The sequence below is a fragment of the Lingula anatina genome, chromosome 3 (assembly GCF_051362555.1).
Source record: "Lingula anatina isolate TDL-2025a chromosome 3, LinAna3.0, whole genome shotgun sequence".
Taxonomy (NCBI): domain Eukaryota; kingdom Metazoa; phylum Brachiopoda; class Lingulata; order Lingulida; family Lingulidae; genus Lingula; species Lingula anatina.
In genome coordinates, this window is record NC_141769.1 from 33,976,281 (window position 1) to 33,998,635 (window position 22,355).

At 38.6% G+C, this 22,355-nt stretch overlaps 3 protein-coding genes across 9 annotated transcripts; 2 read left to right on the top strand and 1 right to left on the bottom strand.

Annotated features, from left to right (window-relative positions):
• The first annotated feature begins 1,163 nt into the window (after positions 1-1,163).
• LOC106155789 (uncharacterized) lies at positions 1,164-2,414 on the top strand. 2 transcript variants are annotated; one of them, XM_013530790.2, is made up of 3 exons: positions 1,164-1,390; positions 1,580-1,833; positions 2,173-2,414. In XM_013530790.2, the coding sequence occupies exons 1-2, from the start codon at positions 1,311-1,313 to the stop codon at positions 1,812-1,814; spliced, it is 315 nt and encodes a 104-aa protein (XP_013386244.2). In that variant the 5' UTR covers positions 1,164-1,310; the 3' UTR covers positions 1,815-1,833; positions 2,173-2,414. The 2 variants fall into 2 exon arrangements, with proteins under 2 accessions (XP_013386244.2, XP_013386243.2); XM_013530789.2 differs by having other exon boundaries at positions 1,172-1,390; positions 1,580-1,815.
• A 983-nt stretch (positions 2,415-3,397) lies between these two features.
• Positions 3,398-10,447, bottom strand: LOC106155788 (uncharacterized). 6 transcript variants are annotated; one of them, XM_087008084.1, is made up of 3 exons: positions 9,530-10,447; positions 4,647-5,008; positions 3,398-3,662 (listed from the first exon to the last, which is right to left on the bottom strand). In XM_087008084.1, exons 2-3 carry the CDS (start codon positions 4,968-4,970, stop codon positions 3,645-3,647), a joined length of 342 nt encoding a protein of 113 aa, XP_086864210.1. In that variant the 5' UTR covers positions 4,971-5,008; positions 9,530-10,447; the 3' UTR covers positions 3,398-3,644. The 6 variants fall into 6 exon arrangements, with proteins under 6 accessions (XP_086864210.1, XP_086864209.1, XP_086864208.1 ...); XM_087008083.1 differs by having other exon boundaries at positions 4,647-5,011; XM_087008082.1 differs by having other exon boundaries at positions 4,647-5,011; positions 9,395-10,447.
• Positions 8,376-20,328, top strand: LOC106155790 (uncharacterized). Its single transcript, XM_013530791.3, has 4 exons — positions 8,376-8,649; positions 10,447-11,593; positions 13,864-13,923; positions 18,503-20,328. Exons 1-4 carry the CDS (start codon positions 8,530-8,532, stop codon positions 18,688-18,690), a joined length of 1,515 nt encoding a protein of 504 aa, XP_013386245.2. The 5' UTR covers positions 8,376-8,529; the 3' UTR covers positions 18,691-20,328.
• The last annotated feature ends 2,027 nt before the right edge of the window (positions 20,329-22,355 follow it).

Below are 22,355 nucleotides of genomic sequence, written 5' to 3' on the forward strand. Positions count from 1 at the left end.
CCTGATTGCTGCACAGGGCGGACTACTGCTTTTACATCTATACGAACAGATAGCTATTCCCGACACCTTTCAAACATATTTTCTTCAACCAAATATTATCCAAAGTATCAGAAGACAAAAAAAATGAGAAAAGAGAAGTGATTTAAAAAAACAACTTTTCCAGCAAATTTTCAAAGAAGTGCCTTGCCTGCTAACAAACTTCTTCGGTAGTAAAATGACTACAATCACTCCAAAATTTCAACTTAGAACGCGATAATCATCTCAAATCCTTAGCTATCATGTAGATTGCATCTGGCCCTCCATTTCGGATATTTATTGACACAATTTGTGGTTACTGTCACCGTCATTCCAGTGTGAAGTGAGAGGTGTGTCACATCGCTATCGCCTGCACCGTTTTTTAACAAAAACACTTTTAAATGCCATATTCCCCGAGTTAAAAATCTGATGCTGTACCACCTATATGATAAGTATATGTTTACCCGGTCGTCAAAGGTGTAAAGACTCGATATATCAGTTTATATCTTGTTGTCTTTAGAAATAATTGAAGAAAAATGTTGAGAGATAGCAGATTAATTGAATATTTTGATGAACTCTCGATCAATCTGGGGTGCGACCTTACTGCGGTAATTTAATGAAGCGCCTATTAAAGAACTCGAAACAGATGTTCTCATTATACACCCTCATAGATATTCCACTTTGTTACAAAATTTTACTTATAAAACTGCTGCGTGAATAATAAAAACATTCATTTTGTCGTTACAAAACGCAAAGTAAAATGATGCTACGACATATTTGATTATGCATTTTAAACATGCAATTCGTTTAAATTATTCATACCTTATACAAAAAAGGAAATAAAAGAATAGTATAGATATTCATATTTGAAATCCAATTTCAACAACATTTGGCTTAAATTTCAGATAACTCTTATTGCCGGTATCATGTTGACAAACATCTTTTGTTTCTGAGGTCTTCAGACTGGATCTGTCCCCCGTGGTTGCAAAGACTAATCTCTCAAATCACATCGTATCATTGTTGATACTATGTTTAGGCTAGTTATGGGGCGTCTCTTATCAATAAAAACATTTACGTGGTATATAATCGCAATTACGGTGTAATTCAGATAAAATTACCAGAATCAGCCGGGGTCGTTAGCGCTATCTTGAAAAGTCAAGCTCTCCACAACATGCAAGGTGATTACTGCAGCAGGTATAAAACACCACAACTTTTCCGACTCTTCACTCACAGTCCAAGCCATCCTGCAGACGACACCGAGTTCTATCTTTGCTGTACATCAGATCTTCAACAAGATGATGAAGTTTGTTGTCCTTGCCCTCCTCGTGGCTGTTGTGTCGGCTACTTACTACAAGCCAACAGCATACAGACGCGGGTAAGTCGCAGCGTCAGGTTGTCTTTTCTTTAAATTTTTACTACTTAAACGTTGGACTGTTTTATTTTTGAATTGAGATTAAATTGATGCATGTAGCAAAAATAATGCCAATTTTACAGGAGAAATCGCTCAAAAAAATCAAAGCCTACTGACTGTACAAACTTAACTCTCCTCCCCTTTTCTTCTTAGGTACCGTGGCTACGTCGGGGCCTACGCGGATGGATACAAAGGTAACTATGGTTACGGCAGATATAGCGGCTATGGGTATAACTACCGTGGAGATGGTTACCGTGGCGTCTACCGTGGAGACGGGTTTAAAGATGGATACTTCCCAGGTGATGCCGGCTACTATGATGCCGATGGTTACGGCAAAGATTACAGAAATTCCGGCTACGACAGCAAAGGCAAATACTACCCATACTAAGGTAAAAATGAATAAAAAGGTAAAAAGATTAATTCATTCCATATTTACTCTTTTCGCTGTATCATTGCCTGTCAATTTGGATATCTCATCCAAAATTTGAGTTAGCTTATGAAAAAAACTTGAGAGCAATTTGAAATTTTGAAATTAAGAAAGGGACTATATTACTTTGATATTAGAATCGTGCCCCATCCCAATTTATGCAGTTTATTGAAATATTAGTGGTTAAACCATGCACAAAATTACGAAAACAAGAAACGCAACAACATTGGTCTCTTTCGTACGCCCCTTCATCAAAGCGAGCTACCCTTGTCATTTTGGAGTATGTTATGATATAAAATAAGATCATTTTCTTTTTTAGTACTTGCGTTACTTCAAAGCATCTTGACGAGAAAATTGCAACATCGTCTTCATCGATAAAGTCATCATAGCAGTAGGGCATTCAAGTCCACAGCCATCAAGATTTGGCTTTACCGACACCACAGAAATAATAGAAACTTTTTTGTGCGTTGAAAATGGACCCTTTGGAATCCAAGTTCGTACTGATTGCTCATTATGTAAAATGATCGTCAATGATGTAATAAAATTTATAAACAGTCCAAACGCCGCTTATTCTTTGATTCATATTTGGCAACATTTGACAAACAAACGTATATTAATAACTACAGCTACAGCGTACTTGATGTGATCAGACTACTGAGACAATACTAAAAGTTAAGCAACATTCAGTATCAACAACATAACTTGCGGTGTTGCCTGAGTTACCCATCCTATCAAAGATTGCAAGACGCACTCCATGCACTACTCACAGGCCAAGAACTGGTATAGATATGGATCACATCGGCAGAACGGTGTTGCAATACAGCCCCTGGCTTGAGAATGAAGTTTACTAAAGAAAAATTCAAAGTAAAATCAAAAGATGGTATGGAAAGTCGAGATCGTAACAATTGCAAAGATTTATGTATTTCAAAATCCAACCGTGAGGCAGTTGTGTATAATTTTAAACTATCATCTATTACTTCATGTAGAAGTCATGTTCAAATAGCATCTCAAACTTTGAATGAGAAATAATATTCCGCGATCTGTTTACCCAAACACGACGCACCGGGACCGTGGGGAAACTGAACTTACCGGAAACGTTAAGTGTGAAGGCAAGGCCAGACAAATTTAAAATTGGAAAGTTGATTAACGCGCGCAACCGGCCTTTATTTTGAAGAAATTGAATATTTTTTGCACTTTTTTTTAAATGGGTAAAATGCATGGATCGTTGATTTGATAAATAAAAAAAATTAAAATAAATTAAAAAAAAAATAATAACGACCGACCCTTAACATCACTTTAAAAAAAGCTACCGACCCCGTTTACCTTGCCTAAAACGAAAAGTTACTTCGTGAAAAGTACTCCATCAAAGAGAGGCTCGTTATTCAGAATTTTTACCTGAAAGCATCTTTACCTAAATGTATCATTTCTCAATTCCAACACAGTAATTTTTCGTTTAAAAGACAATCCTTAAACTTCTTCTTTGCGAGTAAGGATGTATTTCAGTATTCTCATAAAACGTATATCTAATAATAACAACAACTGCGTTAGAACGGCAACATATCGGATTTATTGAGGTTTATTAAAAGGAGACATAAATGACTGTCCTGATAATTACATTATAACCAGCATGTGAAAGAGACAGTGGCTTTATCCTACATCTTAGATCCCAGGAGCTGTATTCTATACTTTTCAACACCAAGTATAACTGCAGAAGAGTCATCATTTTGATTGCATTTTGATTGCCATCAAACATCTTTGTATTATCTTCCTTGTCAACCGCTTATGCCATCATTAAACACATAGAGCCGCCTGAAGTAGAAAATATTCATGATTAATTTTACGATTTACATCAAACAGCAACGATTGCAATAAAATATATTTAAAACCCAACAGCGTTTACAACAGATAATCCAATAAAATTCAAGGGGTCACCTTTCCTGTGACTGCACTGTTAAAAAGGGAACTGAAGCAGAGTGCATACAAAGAGAGTTTACGACTTGAAATACAACTTGTCATAATTCCTTTATGTTGCTATGGAAATGACCACCAATCGTATTAAATGAATAAAAAATGAACTTCATTTCACACACAAAATAGTAATTTCGCTGTTGGTCCTACAGACAGCTCTCTCTCTCTCTCTCTCTCTCTCTGTGTATGTGTGTATGTGTTCTCTCTCAAATTCTCTCTCTCTCTGTGTGTGTGTGTGTGTGTGTGTGTGTGTGTGTGTGTGTTTTATGTATGACTACAGAAAAGACGCGTGCCAGTGGTCTTCGTCTTGCCCCTGGTAAATCTTTTTTGCATATGATGGCTCTATTAAGCCGCAGACACCACCATGGTGTGATAGGAAGTGAGCCGCGCCAGGCTACCTCCTGATACATTGCAAATCCGTTCAAGTGTGAAAATATTAATTTTGTAATAACACTGTCACACTCAACTGAAAGCACTTTTTTCAGTAATCGCGGAAATTACTGACCGGTAGATCGCGTCCGACGAGTGCTTTATTCATGGCTGCATAATAGTTAAATACTGTAGCTGTTCCATCACATAAAAAGACGCGTGAGGGTTATCGTCTACATTTATTTCGGAAACCCGAACGATCAAATAAAAAAAAAATTATTCAAATATCATGTCACGAGCACTATTTTTTTGTTGAAGGTACAGTGAAGTAGAATTTTTATCTTTACGTGCCTATTCCTAATTCCAAATCCAAATTTACTTTTATATCTCTCAACAACCTTCTTTTTCTCTCTCTCTCTCTCTCTCTCTCTCTCTCTCTCTCTCTCTCTCTCTTACCCATTTATTAATGATAACCGCCGCCATAACCCCCGTCTCCATAGTGACCGTACTCATAGGTCTGGTGGCCATAATTTTTGTAGCCACGACTGTACCCATGGCCTTGTCCGTATCCACTGCCGTACCCCCCATATCCACCGCCGTATCCTCTATTTCCACCATATCCACCGCCGTAACCTCTATTTCCACCATATCCACCGCCGTATCCTCTATTTCCACCATACCCGCCGCCGTACCCACCATATCCGCCGCTGTATCCTCTATTTCTGCCATATCCGCCGCCGTACCCACCATGCCCGCCGTATCCGCGTCGCCCGCCACCATATCCTCCGCTGTATCCGTATCCACGTCTGCGGTGCGAACTACTAGAGTGAAACATAAGAGAACATTACTACACTCTTAATTCAATGTACGACGCAGTTCAGTGGAGCACATGTGAATGGATTAAATGGTATGTGTGTACATGCGCGCCTGTTTGAGTAAGAAAGAGTGTCGTGCGTTAGAGCGCGCGTGCGTTTTTTTCTTTTTTTTGAGAGAGAGAATGAGAGAAAGAGCGTATATACGAGAGAGAGAGAGAGAGAGAGAGAGAGAGAGAGAGAGAATGAAAAAATTGCCTAGAAATCCTAATGTGACGTATCCCTTACCCTCCAGCTCCCATGGAAACCTCTACTACTGCCAGGAAAACCACAGCCAGGCAAAGAAACGTCAAAAATCGAGCCATTTTGTTATTTGGTTAAGACCAAAATGCCTTCAAATTTCACAGCACCGACACCAGTATATGGCGCACAGCTTGCGTCAATGTAAAGAGACACGGAGCGATAACGAGACATCTTTTTATACTCTACCGCCGTGTTGTAGTCTCACTTAGATCTCCCGAGGTGAGTCGTAAAACACCCATTAAGCTGTTACGATGTCCGTTCTAGGTGTTTTAACAAATAAGAAGAATTTCTGGACGAGTAAGGGACGGAAATGGTTCTATTTACGATTTGGATAAAGACTTTCAAGATGGCCTCACGGCTATATTGAACGATTTCTCCTTTCAGTAAACTCAAAAAAAAAAAAAAAAAAAAAATCGCCTGGCCTCTCCCTCTTGATACTATTGGTGCTATAAACTTGCATTGTAAAGCAGATATTTTATCGATTAATACGTTTTATTAAATGGAAACTGTTATAATTCTAATGAATTTTGCTCCAAATTATTTGGGAATAAACATTAATGCAACTAATTTCAAGATATGCTAATTGTCGATCTCTTAATTTTCTTTGTCTCAGAAATGTTAATTTTATCATTTTTTAAAAATATCCATTCACTTTAAAAACTATTTTTCACTGTGTAATTTTGGCTTAAAAACAAAGTCGACAGAGAGCAACTCTTTTTAATCTAGAGTAACGATAGGTTCTTCGTTTAAATAAAATGATTTCTTATATGTAATGGAGGTAATACATTGCATCGGAGTACGCCAGGCGCTCAATGCCAACATATTTACGCGATATTCAAAGTAAAATTCACCTAATTCGTTGAGCCCAAGTCAGACAAGTACAATTCATGACAAAATGGTGACAAAATAAAAGTACACACATTTGTCCGTGGTATATAGGCTAAACAGGGTATTTATTATTCATAGCAATAGCACACTGAATACAGATAACTATTAGTACGAGATGCACAGTTGTCTGGTTACTTTTATAACCATGATATGAATTGGGCTTCATAGTTATAAGATAGGCCTAGAAAATATCTCGCTCAAAGTACACGTGTCAGTGTAATCCTGGGATAACGGCCACACAACACTTACATGTGAATGCAAATACTAGTTACCGTAGGTTCAGCTACGTATTTTTTTGTGGACATGTACTCTTGACCTGGAAAAAGATCCATTATTTTTTAACGAAATCAAATTCCAAACACCTTTGCGACATATAAGCCCAGGGGGCTTATTTAATTTTTGCAGAGTATGTCAAGTGACGTAATTCAATATCTTGTTAGATGCAGTTGATCACTGTAATTATCAAATTGTAAAAGTAAAGAATTACCCAGGAAAGTATGACGCATGTACGTCATTGTTTCATTCTTTATATCCTCGTTTAATTTAGCCAATATGTGGATTAGGTACTTCTCATTCTTTATGTCAAATCTATTTAAAAGTCTAAGTTCATTACACATACAGATTTGTAAAGTTAGTTGTGCAACGAATTTAGTTCTTAATCAATTGAGAATAAGCATTTGCGACTAATTTCAAGATATGCTTATAGTAGAACGCTTGATTTTCTTTTTCTCAAAAATGCTTATGTTATTATTTTTTCAAAAATTGTAAGGCCTAATTGAAAACATTTCATTGCTCATTAAAGTATATGAAGACAATTGGTTCACTGTATCGTTATTCTCGGGATAAGTTACTGAAGATTGCAGACCGAGACTGAAGACAGATCTGCCCCCTGTTGAAACATTCTTGTGGTAATGGAGAGTTCCATTCCGGTGCGCTTGCTATACTGATCAAGACTGGAGAGTCCGGCACATTGCGCGGAGCTATCTCACCTAACGCATTTTAGTTGCCTGCGCAATCTGTTGACAGTGTTTGTATTAACGGGTATACCACGCATGTTAGTGCGGTTAAGTGCTTTAATTTCGCTTGTTTGTTTATCCAACTGTAACTTATCGCACGAAAGATATTTTTGTCTTCGTCTATTATTTTCTAATTAGTGAGGCCCACATATTTGCGTACAGGCTACTGACGGCATATTCCTCGAAATATCCATTATCGTAGGTCAATATTTAAAAACTTTTTACAAAAATGAAAATTTTAAGATACACCTTACACTGGGAGCCTTTATCGACAACATGATTTTTTTTCAAATTAATGAAAATACTACAAAGATACTAACACGGCCCCATCTTTTGTCATTTTAGGGTAATTTTTCGACTACCCTGCAATATTACATCTATTAGTCCCAAATTTTTATTTAGTCTTTTTTACTTTTTTTTTTTTAATCATTATTCTTTTTTTATCAAACGCCCTTTATATCCGGTCCTCGGTTAACTGGTACTGCGTGGTAGAGGATCCTTACAAAAGATTTCAGCGATAAATTTCACTATTCATCAAAGTTGCCCGAGCTCTTGGGAAATAGACTTGTTTTTCTATCCTGGTTTAATGACGAGGTTAGTCAGCCACGGCCCTGCACACCGCACTTAAAACGCCAAATTAAAAAAAAATAGTTCATTAAAAGAAACTCAAAGTTAGGCAACCGTGAATAATATAAATATGTATTTACTTTTCCACTTCCGGCGATTGTTCTTGAATTAGTTATATGGATGTAGTCAAGTAAACAACGGTAATCTCAACCATGAAAGAACATGAGATATGTTATTCCAAGTTTGTTTACACTACCTTGTGACGTCAAAGTTTAGAGTACATTCTAGAAGTAAGCATGCGCAAATACGAATGTTTACGAGGTTCTCCGTAGCGTGCCGAGTGTAAATGAAGCGCAGGGGTCACCTTCGTCGCGTTCTAACAGCCAAAGGTATCCCTTCAACTTTTTTTACGGGTCACTGCTTATGATTGACATATCGCTGACGGCATGCCGTGTGGAAAATTTTAGTAAGTGCGTAGAAGGTCCAAAGGTCGACTTTCTATATTAGGAACCCATGTGCCATATATGGCAAATAAGGCGGAGCCTAGTAAGTCACCTGACATAGCGAACGTCATCACTGACCCGCTGTACTATTTATTCATTCATTCATTCACCAACTCACAAACAACTGTACTACGACTGACGGAGCAAGTTATACGTTACTGTTAAAACGCAGTGCCACAAGTCAGTGACTTTATTACCGCAACTGAGAGTGTCCAGGGACCATAATTACCAGACTTTTTATCCACATCCGATGGCCGAAACTTTATGTCTTACAGCGGACGTATTTGATGATCAGATCGTACCCGACGTCTCCGACGACTGCTTTCTCCCGCCGCAGGACCTTCTCCCTGCCACCCCAGCCTCGTGGCAGGTAAGCACGCTTAGCACCATGATTACAGACATTTCTTATTAATTTATACACTGTTCTTGACAACTTGTGTCTTTAGGCACGATTTCTTGGGCCGGTGGGTTACTATTATTAATATAAGTCACAGCTTCAGCTTTCACTTCGCTAGGGTCTAGTACGGCTACTGTTATGTAATTAGGGGCATTATATAGATAGCACTCAAAGTGAAATTACAGCAGAGGCATTGCAGCAATGTATGGAATGAAGGTATCATCTATCCATGTTGTATATAGGTAGTTTATTTTAAGATCAAGTTTATAGAATACAATTCAAGGATAACGGTTACCCTCCACAGGGCAAAGCTATTTACTGCAGCCTATTACACACCATTTAATTATCTGATATTATCTGATACATTGTTCAGTTATTAACTAGCACGGTGGTCCACAGAAACATTTGGCGGGAATAATTTCGCATCAACATTTCATCATTGATTTTTGCTTTAAGTACACCATTACAGTGTGATTACTAAGCACTGAAGGACCTGATATAGTACAGCTAATTCCTCGATTAGTGGTGGACTTCTTTTCAGCCCAGAAATTGTTTACGAGCTCGATGCCGCTGAGTCACTGTTAAGCGCTACTATCAGCATCATTCATAAATTCATTCACCTAAGATCTAATTATTGACCTCGCAAATATGAACAGTGAAAGTAAATGAATTCATGTAAATAAGGGAGTTAAACGATGAGGGCTGCTTTAATGCTTACCTGTAACCACCCACGCCGATTAAACTGTTTAGTAGAACACATTTTATCGTAAACGTTGAAGCACGTTGGGACGGTGAGTGGGCGGACGACGATTTCGCAATACAGTATTAGCGGGGAAACCTCCCAAGTACTCACGTGTGATAGCGGGATGTATGATCACAAATGAACAAGTGATCTTCTACATGTCCCATCGGTATGAGACTGTTTAGATTAATGGAATACCGACGCCAAGGTGAAGATCTACTGGCGGTGGGCCCGAGAAATTAATCGGCGTACTTTCAGGATGTGAGGCGTACCACGTTACCCGAGTTGGCTTCCGTCCAAATATCTCTATATCTGGGACAAAAACAACCATTGTAATTCAAATGCCAGCTTTTATTCGATACGTCTCTTTTCCAAAGAGTCATCTATAAAGAAGTGAATGGATCGAATTCATTCGCCCTTGTTGTCTTGAAGGTGATTGTATGACTTTACACACACCATTCAATACTGTAGCACTCAGTCACCGAAATAGAGAAAGCCAATAACTCATTTCTAAAAGAAACACTACCATATTATAAATAACAATTATAGAGTATTCGTATCCTAGGGTCTATGTCATTGAAAAAGGGGAGGTTTCGATTTCAGCTGCGTAGAGGAGAAAACAACAACCTTGATTTCTGACACGTACTAAAACGTGAGCTCAGAGTAAATATAGATCGAGTTCCCGATGACGTCCCTCTGCGTCGCAAACATCGTCAAAGCCACTGCGTAGTAGTTTACAGTAAAGTTTATAGAGGGCTCATCGGCCTCAGCAGAGATACAGCGGTGAATGTAGCATTAAAGGTTGTTTACCAGCCCGGCGGTACCTTATTATTAAGTGATGGTGTTTTGATGAAATGCATATCATCACAATAAATCATAGAGTCCCGTAGATAACATATCATTATAGCCAGCTCAAGTCTTCTCAAAGACTGAGGTGTTTGAAATCAGTTAAGATATTCTACTTTTTATCATATTTTCCACTTTTCTTCATATTTTTACCATATTCATAATGTATCTCATCTTTTTAGGGTAATTTTCAATACGGGCAGACGTCTATGCCAGAATTAAAGAAACCGCGCCGCACGAGCGCCAGCTACGTGGACGAGTTCTTCGGGGACGCGTCCCATGCCAGTCCCGGGGGGCTCGACATCAACGTGAACGTGAAGGTGGTGCCCAAACATGATTACAGATATCTGAGAACTGGAATTCTCTCTCAGAACCGTGCCAGCGCCAACGGGATGCATTACCCCCGACAGTTGGCCGCCAGCACGGCGGCGGCGGTGCCACAAAACGCCTTGTTTAACGCACAACATTCTCCGAGTGATGTGATGGAATGTCGAAGCGACAGCAGCCAGAACGGTAGCAGTATCATGGACGAGTTTTTCGGGGTAAAGAAAGAAAGCAGCCCCGATTTCAGCGATTTGCAGAAAGCTTCCGAGTCCGACTCTATGTGGGAGGATTTGAGTGCCAGTATGGACATGTTGGACGGAAGCTTGTTGGAGGAGGTGAAAATGGACTGTGAAGATGCTTTTAAAATCAAACAGGAGCCCGATGCTCCATCAAACTGTATGCAGCAGCAGAACTTCAATAAGGCAGCAGCGTGTAAATACAATGTGAACATTCCTATGGACGGCGGCATGGGGGGAGTCCCGTACGCTGCCGCCAATGTGAAATTAGAGGGCAGCACTGACTGCCAGTTTGAAAGGACTAAACTGGAACGCCCCAGTAGTTTACAAATCCCAGTCCCAAGGCCAGTAATGTTCAGTAACAACAACCCAAATGGTGTTAACCTTGCACAGTTCCAAGTTCCTTCTCCCATCAATACCCCGGTGTCCTCGGCAGCCACTCAGCAGTACTCTATGGCGAACACGGTCCTGCAATCTTCACCTTACATGCAGCAGGCACCACACCAGCATCAGCAACTGCCCCCAACCCCGCCCAACTCCCAGCCAGGCAGCCCAGAGCAGGAGATCGTCAGGCGGACCCCACCCCCGCCCTATCCCGGGATGATGATCCCCACCCCCGTGCTTGACGGCATCACAATGCTGAACTGTCTTCCTACGACAGCCACGGGGAAGATCCAGAACACCTACCCAGGATGTACAACTATTAGATATAACAGAAAGAATAACCCAGAGTTAGAAAAGAGAAGAATACACTTCTGTGACTATCCAAGTAAGATTTTGTTTAGTTTCTTCCAGATACAATGGTACCTTGCACCATGTCGGTTCTGGTCACATTTAGTTGAGTTTCTATTAACATTTGCTAAAATTACGAGTAGCTAGCTAACATGGTATTTTTGTTCCAAGGTCATAAATTATGAGGGCAATGACAGTCTGATAAGCAAAAACGTTAACATCATAGTTACGTGTCAAGGCCCCCCCCCCCTCCCTCCGTGAGCTTGTTGAGTGCATTTGCTAAACTGCTTGCCTTAGGCATTTTGCCTGGTATCTAGATGTTACCGACAGAACGTCCCATTTCGGTCAGCCAAATGTCACATTCTTGCAGAAGTCTCCAAGGGTTGTGAGAACTTTCTCATATGGTGCGACACATGGCGTTCCCCCCCTTCTCTGGGGTACCTTATCTCAATCACGGATCCCCAAGGCCCCAGTAAGAACCTCTTATCGTCTAAGCTGAGATACAAACGCCAGCAACAGAAGAACGAAACGTAAACAGCATTGATAAGAATTTCGCTGAAATCTAACGCTACTTTGAGATTTTGAAACGTAATGCCCCCGTTTACCTATGTAGGATATTGGATTTCAAAAGCTGGGATAGTTAGGGATAGTGTAAAAATGTCCTCGTGTTTCGTTCAGGCAAAAAATATACGTCTAAAAATAGTTAGAATCAGTTGTACGTGAAAGAGTCGTCTTAGAACCAGTTAAGCCAAGTCAGTGCTAAACTGCTCGCTGCAAATTACCTGTAGTTTAGATTTTACGTCACAAACGCAGAAAATGAGGTTTTAAACAGGTCACGCATTCAAGTGGAGCATAATGCGTAAAAGAAGTACACCGTAAAACTTTAATGGTTTTTTGAAGGGCGTCAGATAATATTTGATAATCGGAGACGCACTGACTGGCCCACTGGGCAATAAAAAGCGTTGCCAAAAGGTAGTTAAAGGGGACCTCGTGACAACGCTTCAAAAATTCCGTACCTAAAGACAATTTCTGTCAAGGATTTTCGGAGAAATCTAATTTTCGTCAGACACATATGGGAGTAATAATTCTCAGGGCAAAATGCTTCCAAGACAAACTGATCTGACAGTGTTTAGCGTGACTAATTTACAAACGGTTCTAAAAACACAACGTGAAAGAATGCGGTTCAGATAAATTCTACTTGTTCCACATGGTAAAGAGAGATCACCGCATTTGGTGGTCCAGCGGGGCTCGCAAGTTTCAATCATCTGCTGCTATAAATTCACCGACCACTTCCTCATAACTTGAGTGATTTCAGTGTTAATCACCGAAAAAAGATACCCTCACATCTATTGATCACGGGGAGCTTGGTCAATTATCCCAAATATGTTTTACTAAGACCACATCGTCTCATGATTCGCTTCCAGTCCAAACAAACTACACAATACCGCAATTCAAAAGTGTCTCCTTTTCTAAATTTCACAGTTATAACAGGAGAGAAAATTGGAAAGAAGCCCGCGTCCCGTCCAGATCTGCACTTAAAACGGTTTTTACAAGCAATTTTCACAAACTTTTCCACTCATCTTGTTCCAAGTAAAACTTGAGTCATCAATACGAGGCAGTTGCATCAGCGAACCAAGATTAATCATGAACACTGAAAATGACAATCATCGTTAAATATGACCCAAGTGCCTCTAACTCGCAATAAATAACCCTCTAATTGAAAGAGGGGAGAGAGAGGGCATAATTCATTACAGCGGGGCGGGATTCAATTGTTGCTACCTTCTTTCGATCATAATTATAAGTCAGTACTTAGCTGATTACATACAATAAATCCAATGTGTACTGATGATAAGGTATCTGAGAGTGAGGAATCATATTAAGCCATCCTCCAAATCTTCCTTTTCATAGGGCCGCATTGCCTAATCCTCCCTATCAGTTTTTCATTAGCCAGATTGAATGGAGTCGGTAGCTGTTTAGTTAAGAGATGGAATGGAGCATTTATTAAAATCACCTGTATCATTTTGTGACATGTTATCCCAGTCAAAGAGTTAGTTTACTCTTAATTGTATCCCTCTACCTGGGTCACCTGGTGCAAGGTGCCATCTGAGGCGTCCTCTGTGGAATATTAAATAAATTGTAATGTAATCAGATGTGAAATGAATTCCCGTGTTGAAAAGGAAGTCTGATATACAGGGTACGTTAGTGTCACATGTTCATTAACCACTGTCATATAATGTAATAAAAACCAGATATTCAGTTTACGTGTCATATTATCATAATAACAAAATGATCTTTTTTATTTTGCAGATTGCCGTAAAGCATATACGAAGAGCTCCCACTTGAAGGCACATCAAAGAATTCATACAGGTAGATAATATGAATTGATCATCTCACAAACAGGTGCCCTCTCTCGCAAGTCATCATATCTAACTCTGTCACCTAGGATGAAGTGCAAGCTAATTAATCTGGACCTAAGTCTTTGACTCACCATAATTAATGGCAAATCTGCTGTTCAATTCTATATATCATTTCTTTCTCTGTTGTACAATGTACAAAGTATATTTTGTGAAGACAGTGAGAGAGGGTACCTGTCTATTTCATTAAATACTCAATGGTCAGACAATCTTCCCAGCATATTTCCCCACATACATATATTACCACAACATATATTACACTCAGTATTCAGCACTGGCTGCCGTACATCCTCTCATTTCATCAGGAAAACACTTAACCATTTGCCTTCCCATGCAAACAGGAGGTCCTAAATCACCAATTAGTCTACTGAGTCTTTGGGTGTCATAGGAAATGTGTTTGATTAGGTTCAGTGCATATAGCATTATGATTCTGGTATTCATATTGATGTATGACCTTCATATGTCATATAGCCCAGTCTGTAGACAGTTTAGCCAGAGTGATGAACCAAGCTAGTGTAGCTGCATTAGTCAGTGTGTTAGCAGACTACAGAACTGACTTCATTAGTTTGTCCATTTATTGAGATCAGGCTACTTGCCAAGGAGCCCACATGAAAACACATCAACAATCATCATGATTCTCTCATAACGTTGTCGCCAGTCTGGCGGTTTCGTGACAACTTGGGGAATGTTTTAATTGCCAGATTTCATATTTAAGTGTGTCCCATAGGCAAATGGTGCATGGTCCCAGATTTAACACACTTTTATAACCTGAAGCTTAGCCAGTGAAATGAAAACTGGCCATGAAAATCCTTTCATGATAGAATTAAATGTTTGAGCATTGCAATGGCTACTGGTTATATTGTAGGATATGTAGGCAAAAGTACAGTATGAACTAAATAGGTTTTCAAATCATTCCAGATAAACTCTGTTGATTGCTTTAAAGGGCATTACAAGAGCCGAGGATTTCTACCTCATGAATGAGCAGTGGTGGTACAATAATTGCATTCTTAAGTGGCTTTAATGGAAAGATTGTGTACTCAGCTTAATCCACATCAGTTTCTGAGCGATTTTATCCTGTAGTTTGTACAATTTTACACGCGGGCTTCACACAAATACTCAACAATCAGCTGTTTTCATGTTCACAGCCCTACCAACAGTATGAAATATAGAGATGGAAATGAATTATTTACTGAACTGATAGAATTTCGGTTGTATTGGTGTACAGCCTTCATAGTTTAATTCATGTGGCAAAAGTTAGATGGTCTTCTCATCATACATAAATAAACTGCAACCATTATCTCCAGCATAAAATTGATAATTGATCAACTGGTGATGTCAGAGTGCCACAGATATTTAGACAATTCTCAGGTAGACCAGTTGACTTAATATCTAGGCTGCTAGGTTAAAAATAACATTTTATGTCTGTTATGAAACCTGGCTTTGAAATGCATAATAGCTGAGAAATTTGCTCCAGACAGGTAAACTTTAGGGACGTGTTATCCAGTACACAAAACTTGTTCCTTAGTGCAAACAAAAAACTGGTTGGAAATCTTATTCTTTTGTACTGATTAAGGATTGCCTCGTACGCATGTTACCACTGTTCAAAAAGGTTGTTAAAATCTCATTTCAAAATAAAGCACAAAACTAGTAACTTCTTACAAATTTGAATTTAAATTAAATTTCAACAAAAATAACACTTCAGTTTCAAATGAAGTCAAGCCCAGAGTGGAGACTTGGGAAGCAATTTAGTACAACTGTGGCCACTCAGTGCAACTGACAATTGCACAAACTTGAGACCTGGTGTCATTCGGTAATCTTCCAAAACAGTCCGGTAATTTTGTTAGAAAGAGGAAGTAGTGAAAGCAGTTGGTGGTGGTTGTAATTGTGGGCATCTCTCCTACACTGCTAGCAGCACATTGAAGTTTAAAGTTACAGGGTAGAGAGCACTTGGCTCTGGCAAGGTGCCCCCTTCCAGTGCTACCACTTATCTGCAGGGGTTGTCACTGCTTTAGAGCTTGGTCAACAGAGAGAGTGGAGTATAAATATTGAAGTTTTCTCTAGTGGTACTACTTCTTCCATAAAATGATTATTTTATTCCATATAGTGCCTAAAAATGATATACATGAATATCAATAGTTATAAATAATGAAAAGAAATGTTAAAGAGCTCTTTATGGAGACTGGTACTATCACCAACTGAAAGAAATTAGATAAAATGAAGTAGCAAAAGGAAATTAAAATAGATTAGAGAAAATATATGGAATACATATATCAGAAGGATGTATCTATTAGACTAAATGAAATATCCTGCTTAAAATCAAAAGAAAATTATTTTCTTGGAAGCAAAACTCATTCTGTAGCTGCACTGAGTGCTAAGAATGGATTTCACTGGGTGGGCACTAGTAAGGCAATATCCGACCACCGACCACTGCTGAATGGGCTTCAACCATCGTACTGAAGCTGTACATGATGATTCAGTGGTCATCACCAAGTTCTCTGAATAGCAGCTGGAGACAGCCCACACATTCATAGAACCAGGAAGTCCAAGCCAAATAAATCCTCTCTGGTATGAAATAAAGAACATGAAAACAAGATCCAGGCCTGTCTCTAAAATTGGATCTCTGGAGGTGCTTTTGAAGCTGTGGTTTTAATTCCTGTTCACTGGAAGCATCCTGACAGAGTCTCCAACTCTGTTATAACACATTGCAATTGTACAAACAATTAAAACGTGGGTAGAACAATTTATACTACCAAGATAAGTGTGAGTGGCAAGAAAAAATCTGAAATGACTAATGAAAAAGTGGAATCCAATTCCCCCTTGGGCTAGACATTTTACTTCAGCTAGGGGCACGAGCAATTGCACATTAAGTTAGGAAACAGAAAACCTTTAAATAGACACAGGACTTAGAGTACATAAGTGAAGGAAATAAATAGCAGGCATAGCTCCCCCCAGGCCTGAAGAACTGAGGTGGCGAAGGTTAAGTAACATTCACTATTTCAGAGTCATTAATTGGTAAACTTATTCAGGTGAGCAAATGAATATATTGTTAGTTAATTCATGGTAAATATTGTCATAGAGACACATACCCTGATGTATACTCTGAACTCAGGTACTGACAATGGTTTGGGGTAGTTGACAGAGCTGGATAATATCACCATGGCAACGACATGTCTCACTGAAATGATGCCCATGTTTGAATTTCCACTGAACGCACTTATGAATAGTGTCATTATTGATCTAGCCAATGGTTATTGCTAGAGTCAACACAGAAGCTTTTTAGTCCTTCAGTTTTGAGCTATAAATCTTCTTACGATAATGCAATAGCAGTGTGTGTGTGTACACATTCTGGTTCTCTGTCGGGGACACCCAAGTGACAACAGTGTAATGACAATCACCATAGACAGGGCCTTCATAGGAACTGGCAGGCCCTGACCATGGATATGAAGTGAAAGGCCCTGACAATGGACAGGATAGTTACTTAAATATGATAAATATATCCATAATCAGAGTAAAGTTAAAGTACTTATATCAGATATGTCAAAAAAATTTTTTTGAAAGACTATGTACAAGGGCTCCACATGTCACATACTTATTGCCCCCCCCCCCCCCTCCCCATTTAGGTGTCATTCTAATAAAAAAATTGTGATGCAACATAAATGATAGGGTATAATTTTATGGAAAACATTAAGATAATGTGTGTATACATGGATGGCTGCAGTTGTGAATCTGAAAAAGGTATGTAAAATGTCCCGGGGAGCATTTGGATCAAATCCAATAGATGGAATCTTGAAATGGGTTTTTATGCGTGAAGATTACTTTTCTGTAAATAGTATATAGGGGCTCAGATGTTTAAAATGAGTGTTAATATCAACAAAATTACATATCTTGTCTCATTCAGCTAAATTATTATTGTTTATCAGGCTATCTTAAAGTTGTTTACTACTATGGTAGAAATAACTTGAATAGCAAAACCAAAATTATTCAACTTTGGCCAAAAGCCATAAAAACTTTAAAGTAGGTTAGAACGTTAGGATATCTAAACATCAGGGGTAATTTATACTTTAAACTGCAGAAATAAATATCACATAGTTCACAAGTCAGGCCAAAAGACAGACAAGTATAATGTATCTTGGAAAGGAGTCAATTCTATTTATATAATGTGGAATTTAGCCTCCTGCTTTTTACCATATGAAGAAGGCGAATGTTAACATTTGTACCAGCCACTTGTAACATACCACACACCACACTGAGTAAACAGTTTTGAAATAATAATTATGATATTTGGTTCAGTTGTGAACAATAGATCAAAACATGACAGAGTGGTAGGGAAATAAACTTTAATTTTTTGTATTTCCTTCAGTATCCTATCAACATCCACGGATGTATTCTCAGAAAAAAGCCAAAAAAATTTCAGTTGGTTCATGACTCAATGATGTTTTCAGACTTCATTGTGTTTAATCACTATGTAGATATTTTTGTCTCTACACTGATTGCTTCATGACCTTAATAGTTTCATTACTTTATCTTTACAGGTGAAAAGCCATATAAATGCCACTTCCAGAGTTGTCAGTGGCGCTTCGCTCGTTCTGATGAGCTTACTCGCCATATTAGAAAACACACAGGTGCGAAACCTTTCAAGTGTAAAGTCTGTGAACGTTCCTTTGCCAGATCGGATCATCTGGCTCTGCACATGAAGCGCCACGAGCCCAAAAGCAAGTGAACCTGTCGCAAGGGTTGAGTTTTGTGTTAACTTGACTTTGGTTGGTAGCGGATCTTGGCGTGTTTGGCGGTACAGGTCGGGCTGCCCTGGGGTGGTCCAATGACTGCAGTGCTTTAATTGGGTGCCAAAGATTTGGAATTAGCTACGTCAGATAGACTTAATGCCTAGCAACTTCAGGATTGACAGACTTCTGAATATCTTCATAGCAGCTTAATTTAGCCAGCACGAGGAGAACTTGTACGACTGCCCTATCCGCAATTGATGGTGAATCATGCCAGGGGGCAGCACGTGTCCCGCAGGACAGCTCTTTTTAGATTTCATCATAGAAAAACTGGGTTAGCCACTCAAAATATAATCTTGTCTACGTGATGTGCATTGGAAGAATTTCGCAACTTTGAGTATAAATTGTTTGCACAAAGGTTTCGACATAGTAAACATGTTTGGGAAGCCGTCACATGGCAGTGACGGAGCAAACAGATTAGCTGTGCTAACGGTGAAGTTTATCTTCAAGCTCCTGTTCAAACTGTACGCTACGACCCATAGTTTATCATGATCTGATAAGCCAATCACACGTTTTGGGTCTTACTCATTGTTTCCTTACAACGGACGCCTGTACTCAAATGACAGATCAAAGTAGTAAGATAATCAAATAGAACTACTTTAGATAGTTGAAGAGGGGATTTATTTATTTTTCTATCTACTAAAATTAAAATGGCGTTCTGCAGTCCTCAGTAATTGTGCACCTTGTATGATTGGTTGTGTAAAGGAAAAAATACAATGACACCTTAAATGTCTATAACATGAAAGTAAGAAAATGAGTCCCTTAAGGTTGTGATTTATTAATTTGTTTGTGTGTAATGGTAACCAAAGCAATAATGTGGTATTACATTGAGAAATGTTTGTTACTTTGTCAGAAGTATAGCACAGTAACTCTTCATCTAAGATCACTTTCTCCCAGCTATGTATGATATATGGGTATAGCAATGGGTTCACCCATGGTAAGATTTTCTAGGGTATGATGTCCAACTGGAAAGTGTCAAAGATGGAGAGGAATAGAAATGTTTGACGAGCAATGTCTGTCTTTAAGATCAACACATAGACAAGACATAGTAAAGGTGCTGAGAGCTCTAACAGTGTAGCTGCTCTCAGATTAGAGTGCCAAAGTGTTTGATTGTTACCACAGTTTACAGCTATGCAGGATGTGGCTTTGAAAAAATATTTTGTTTCTTTGGATTTTTAAAACTTGTTTTATTATGTTGTTGGGTAAGGGTGTGGCTTCCCTACCTTCATTGCTGCCTGGTTGATGTACAGATATCATTTAGTGACTCTTTGTTTATTCTTTTACAGTTGTACTTATTTGTTTTCTCTTCAGCTGTCTTTTTTGTTATAAAATGTCAAAACTTATTGTGTATAAAAACTTGTTATAATCAAAATGTTTGTGTATTTGGTAAGAAAGTGAAGTCTTATTCCACTTGTTGTACATAAGGACGTGTATACAAACTTTTTTAAAACACTGGCCTTGCCAGAGATACTGTAGCATTAGATCTAGTCAAGTATTAAACTTGATGATTTTACATGATTTCTAACTTCAAATACAGTAATTTTTTAAATCAATAAATCACTTGCAAATGAATAGTATTCACTGTTGTTGTTGTTGTCATTGTGTCAGTCAGAACGTGGAAAATGTCCCGGATCGTGTATGAAAGCTGCAAAAATGTTCTCTTCTTATTTGAAAAAAAAAAGTAAGAAAATATTCCTACACAGAACTCCATTCGAAAAGCCCATGTTGATATTTTCCAATGCTGTGCAGCATGCACCCTATCCAGTTCTTCACTAGAGATCTTCAGTGCATGAATGGTACAAAGAGCAGTTATATGTGTACAACAACAGAAAACCCACATATAAACAATGTGATGTAATCTTGTATTATGGACATCCTTTGACCACTGCCGCTGTAGTATCAGAGTGTTTGCTCAGTCAGTCAAGATCAACAAGAATTGCACCAACCCACTGCTGTCCATACAATATTAGCACTGTGTGTGTGTGTGTGTGTGTGTGTGTGTGTGTGTGTGTATGTGTGTGTGTGTGTGTGTGTGAGAGAGAGAGAGAGAGAGGGAGGGAGGGAGAGAGTTTGTACATTCTGTGAAGGATGTGTTAAGACAAAGCCAGGCAGGGACCAGTTTTCCTCAAATCAATTATAAATTTAGTTTGAAGTCGGGCATTATGTTTCTGTACCCCCCCCGGCTCCACCCTTACTGTCTTCATCTCTCCATGCTGTCATCTACCAGCGCGTACTAATAAAACTATTGGGTTGTTTAAGGAGACACATTAAACCTAATTCAGGTTTGGTCTTTCCTTGAAAATCACATAAAATATGAAAAAAAACTTTATTCTTGTTTCCTTTAATATGTCATTAAAACGAGAAGAAATTGGACATTTTTTTCTAATTTCACCATTATCTCATCACGTGAACTAATTTCCTTTTATTTCTACAGGATTCTTTTAAATGAAGCCTTCATTAATAGATCCTGTGGCAGACATGTTATACACATAATAACTTAGCCTTAATGGAGCAATATCCAATGTGAAGGTGACACTTTAATTCTTTTAATCAAAATATAATAAGCCGGGTTAATTGTCACGTTTATACAAAAAAAAAAAAAAAAATTGTTGGTTCCAATTACAGGAAACAGACTTTTGTTACAATTTAACTCCAATGTCAGTGGAAGATCACGTACATCAGGCATAAGAAAGCAATATTCTACATTATCCTCAGAATCCAAATTATCTAACACAACATTTTACATTACACACAGAATTCTTATTTCATAAAGGTGAAAATGAATTATTTATTAAGTGATCAAAGACCTCAACAAGCCTCTGGGGAATCAATTCAATAGGTTTTAAACAGTTTATTCCTGTACATGTGCAGGTAGAGTACAGGTACAGTACAGGTAGAGTATCCTGGCCTAGAAACACCCACGTTCACGTACCCATTTACCTGGATTTCACTTTTGAAATGTAGTATTAGGGTGATTACGTTAACCGGATGTCCAAGTAGCTCAGTCAATAGACCAAGCAAACAAATAGCCTTCATTCATTCTGAACTAAGGGAAATAACAAACAAGCACTTTGACCTCCTTTCATTCATTAAATTATTGGGGAGGAAAATTTGGTCTAGTACTAACCACAGCAGATAAAAATTAGGCTTACTGAATTATTTGCCTTTTGAAATTCCAAGGTAAAGAACAAACATTGCGGTGTGTTGTGTTCGTGGGGGGTGGGGGTGGGGGGTGGGGGTGGGGGGTGGGGTCGGGGTGATGGGAGATATGGATGTGCAACTACAAATTTTCTGAAAACTTTTCTCTGACAGCATAAGAAACCTTTATTGGGCCAAACATGATACATTTGACTTTTATTACTTTTTTGATTAGCATGATATGCATTTTGTTTCACATTTAAAAGAAAAAAATAGCCTCTTGTATATTGTTTACTTCACATATTTATTTATTCATCAGGAGGTAATACAGATTTCCAATTTGGTTTGTATAGAAGTTAGTATAGGCGTAAGAGCCAAGCACAGGTAGATCTGGTTCTATACATGGACCCTCTGAAAGACCCAAGGAAAGACCACCAATGTTGGTGTACAGCTGATTTTTTCATCA

Bases quoted from the DNA above. Each gene is read 5' to 3' on its own strand.
- LOC106155789 (XM_013530790.2), top strand. From the start codon at position 1,311: ATGATGAAGTTTGTTGTCCTTGCCCTCCTCGTGGCTGTTGTGTCGGCT. The intron at 1,391-1,579 runs GTAAGTCGCAGC...TTTTCTTCTTAG, and splicing joins CCAACAGCATACAGACGCGG to GTACCGTGGCTACGTCGGGG.
- LOC106155788 (XM_013530787.3), bottom strand. From the start codon at position 5,367: ATGGCTCGATTTTTGACGTTTCTTTGCCTGGCTGTGGTTTTCCTGGCA. The intron at 5,012-5,290 runs GTAAGGGATACG...GTTTCACTCTAG, and splicing joins GTTTCCATGGGAGCTGGAGG to TAGTTCGCACCGCAGACGTG.
- LOC106155790 (XM_013530791.3), top strand. From the start codon at position 8,530: ATGGCCGAAACTTTATGTCTTACAGCGGACGTATTTGATGATCAGATC. The intron at 8,650-10,446 runs GTAAGCACGCTT...TCATCTTTTTAG, and splicing joins CCACCCCAGCCTCGTGGCAG to GGTAATTTTCAATACGGGCA. The intron at 13,924-18,502 runs GTAGATAATATG...TTATCTTTACAG, and splicing joins ACATCAAAGAATTCATACAG to GTGAAAAGCCATATAAATGC.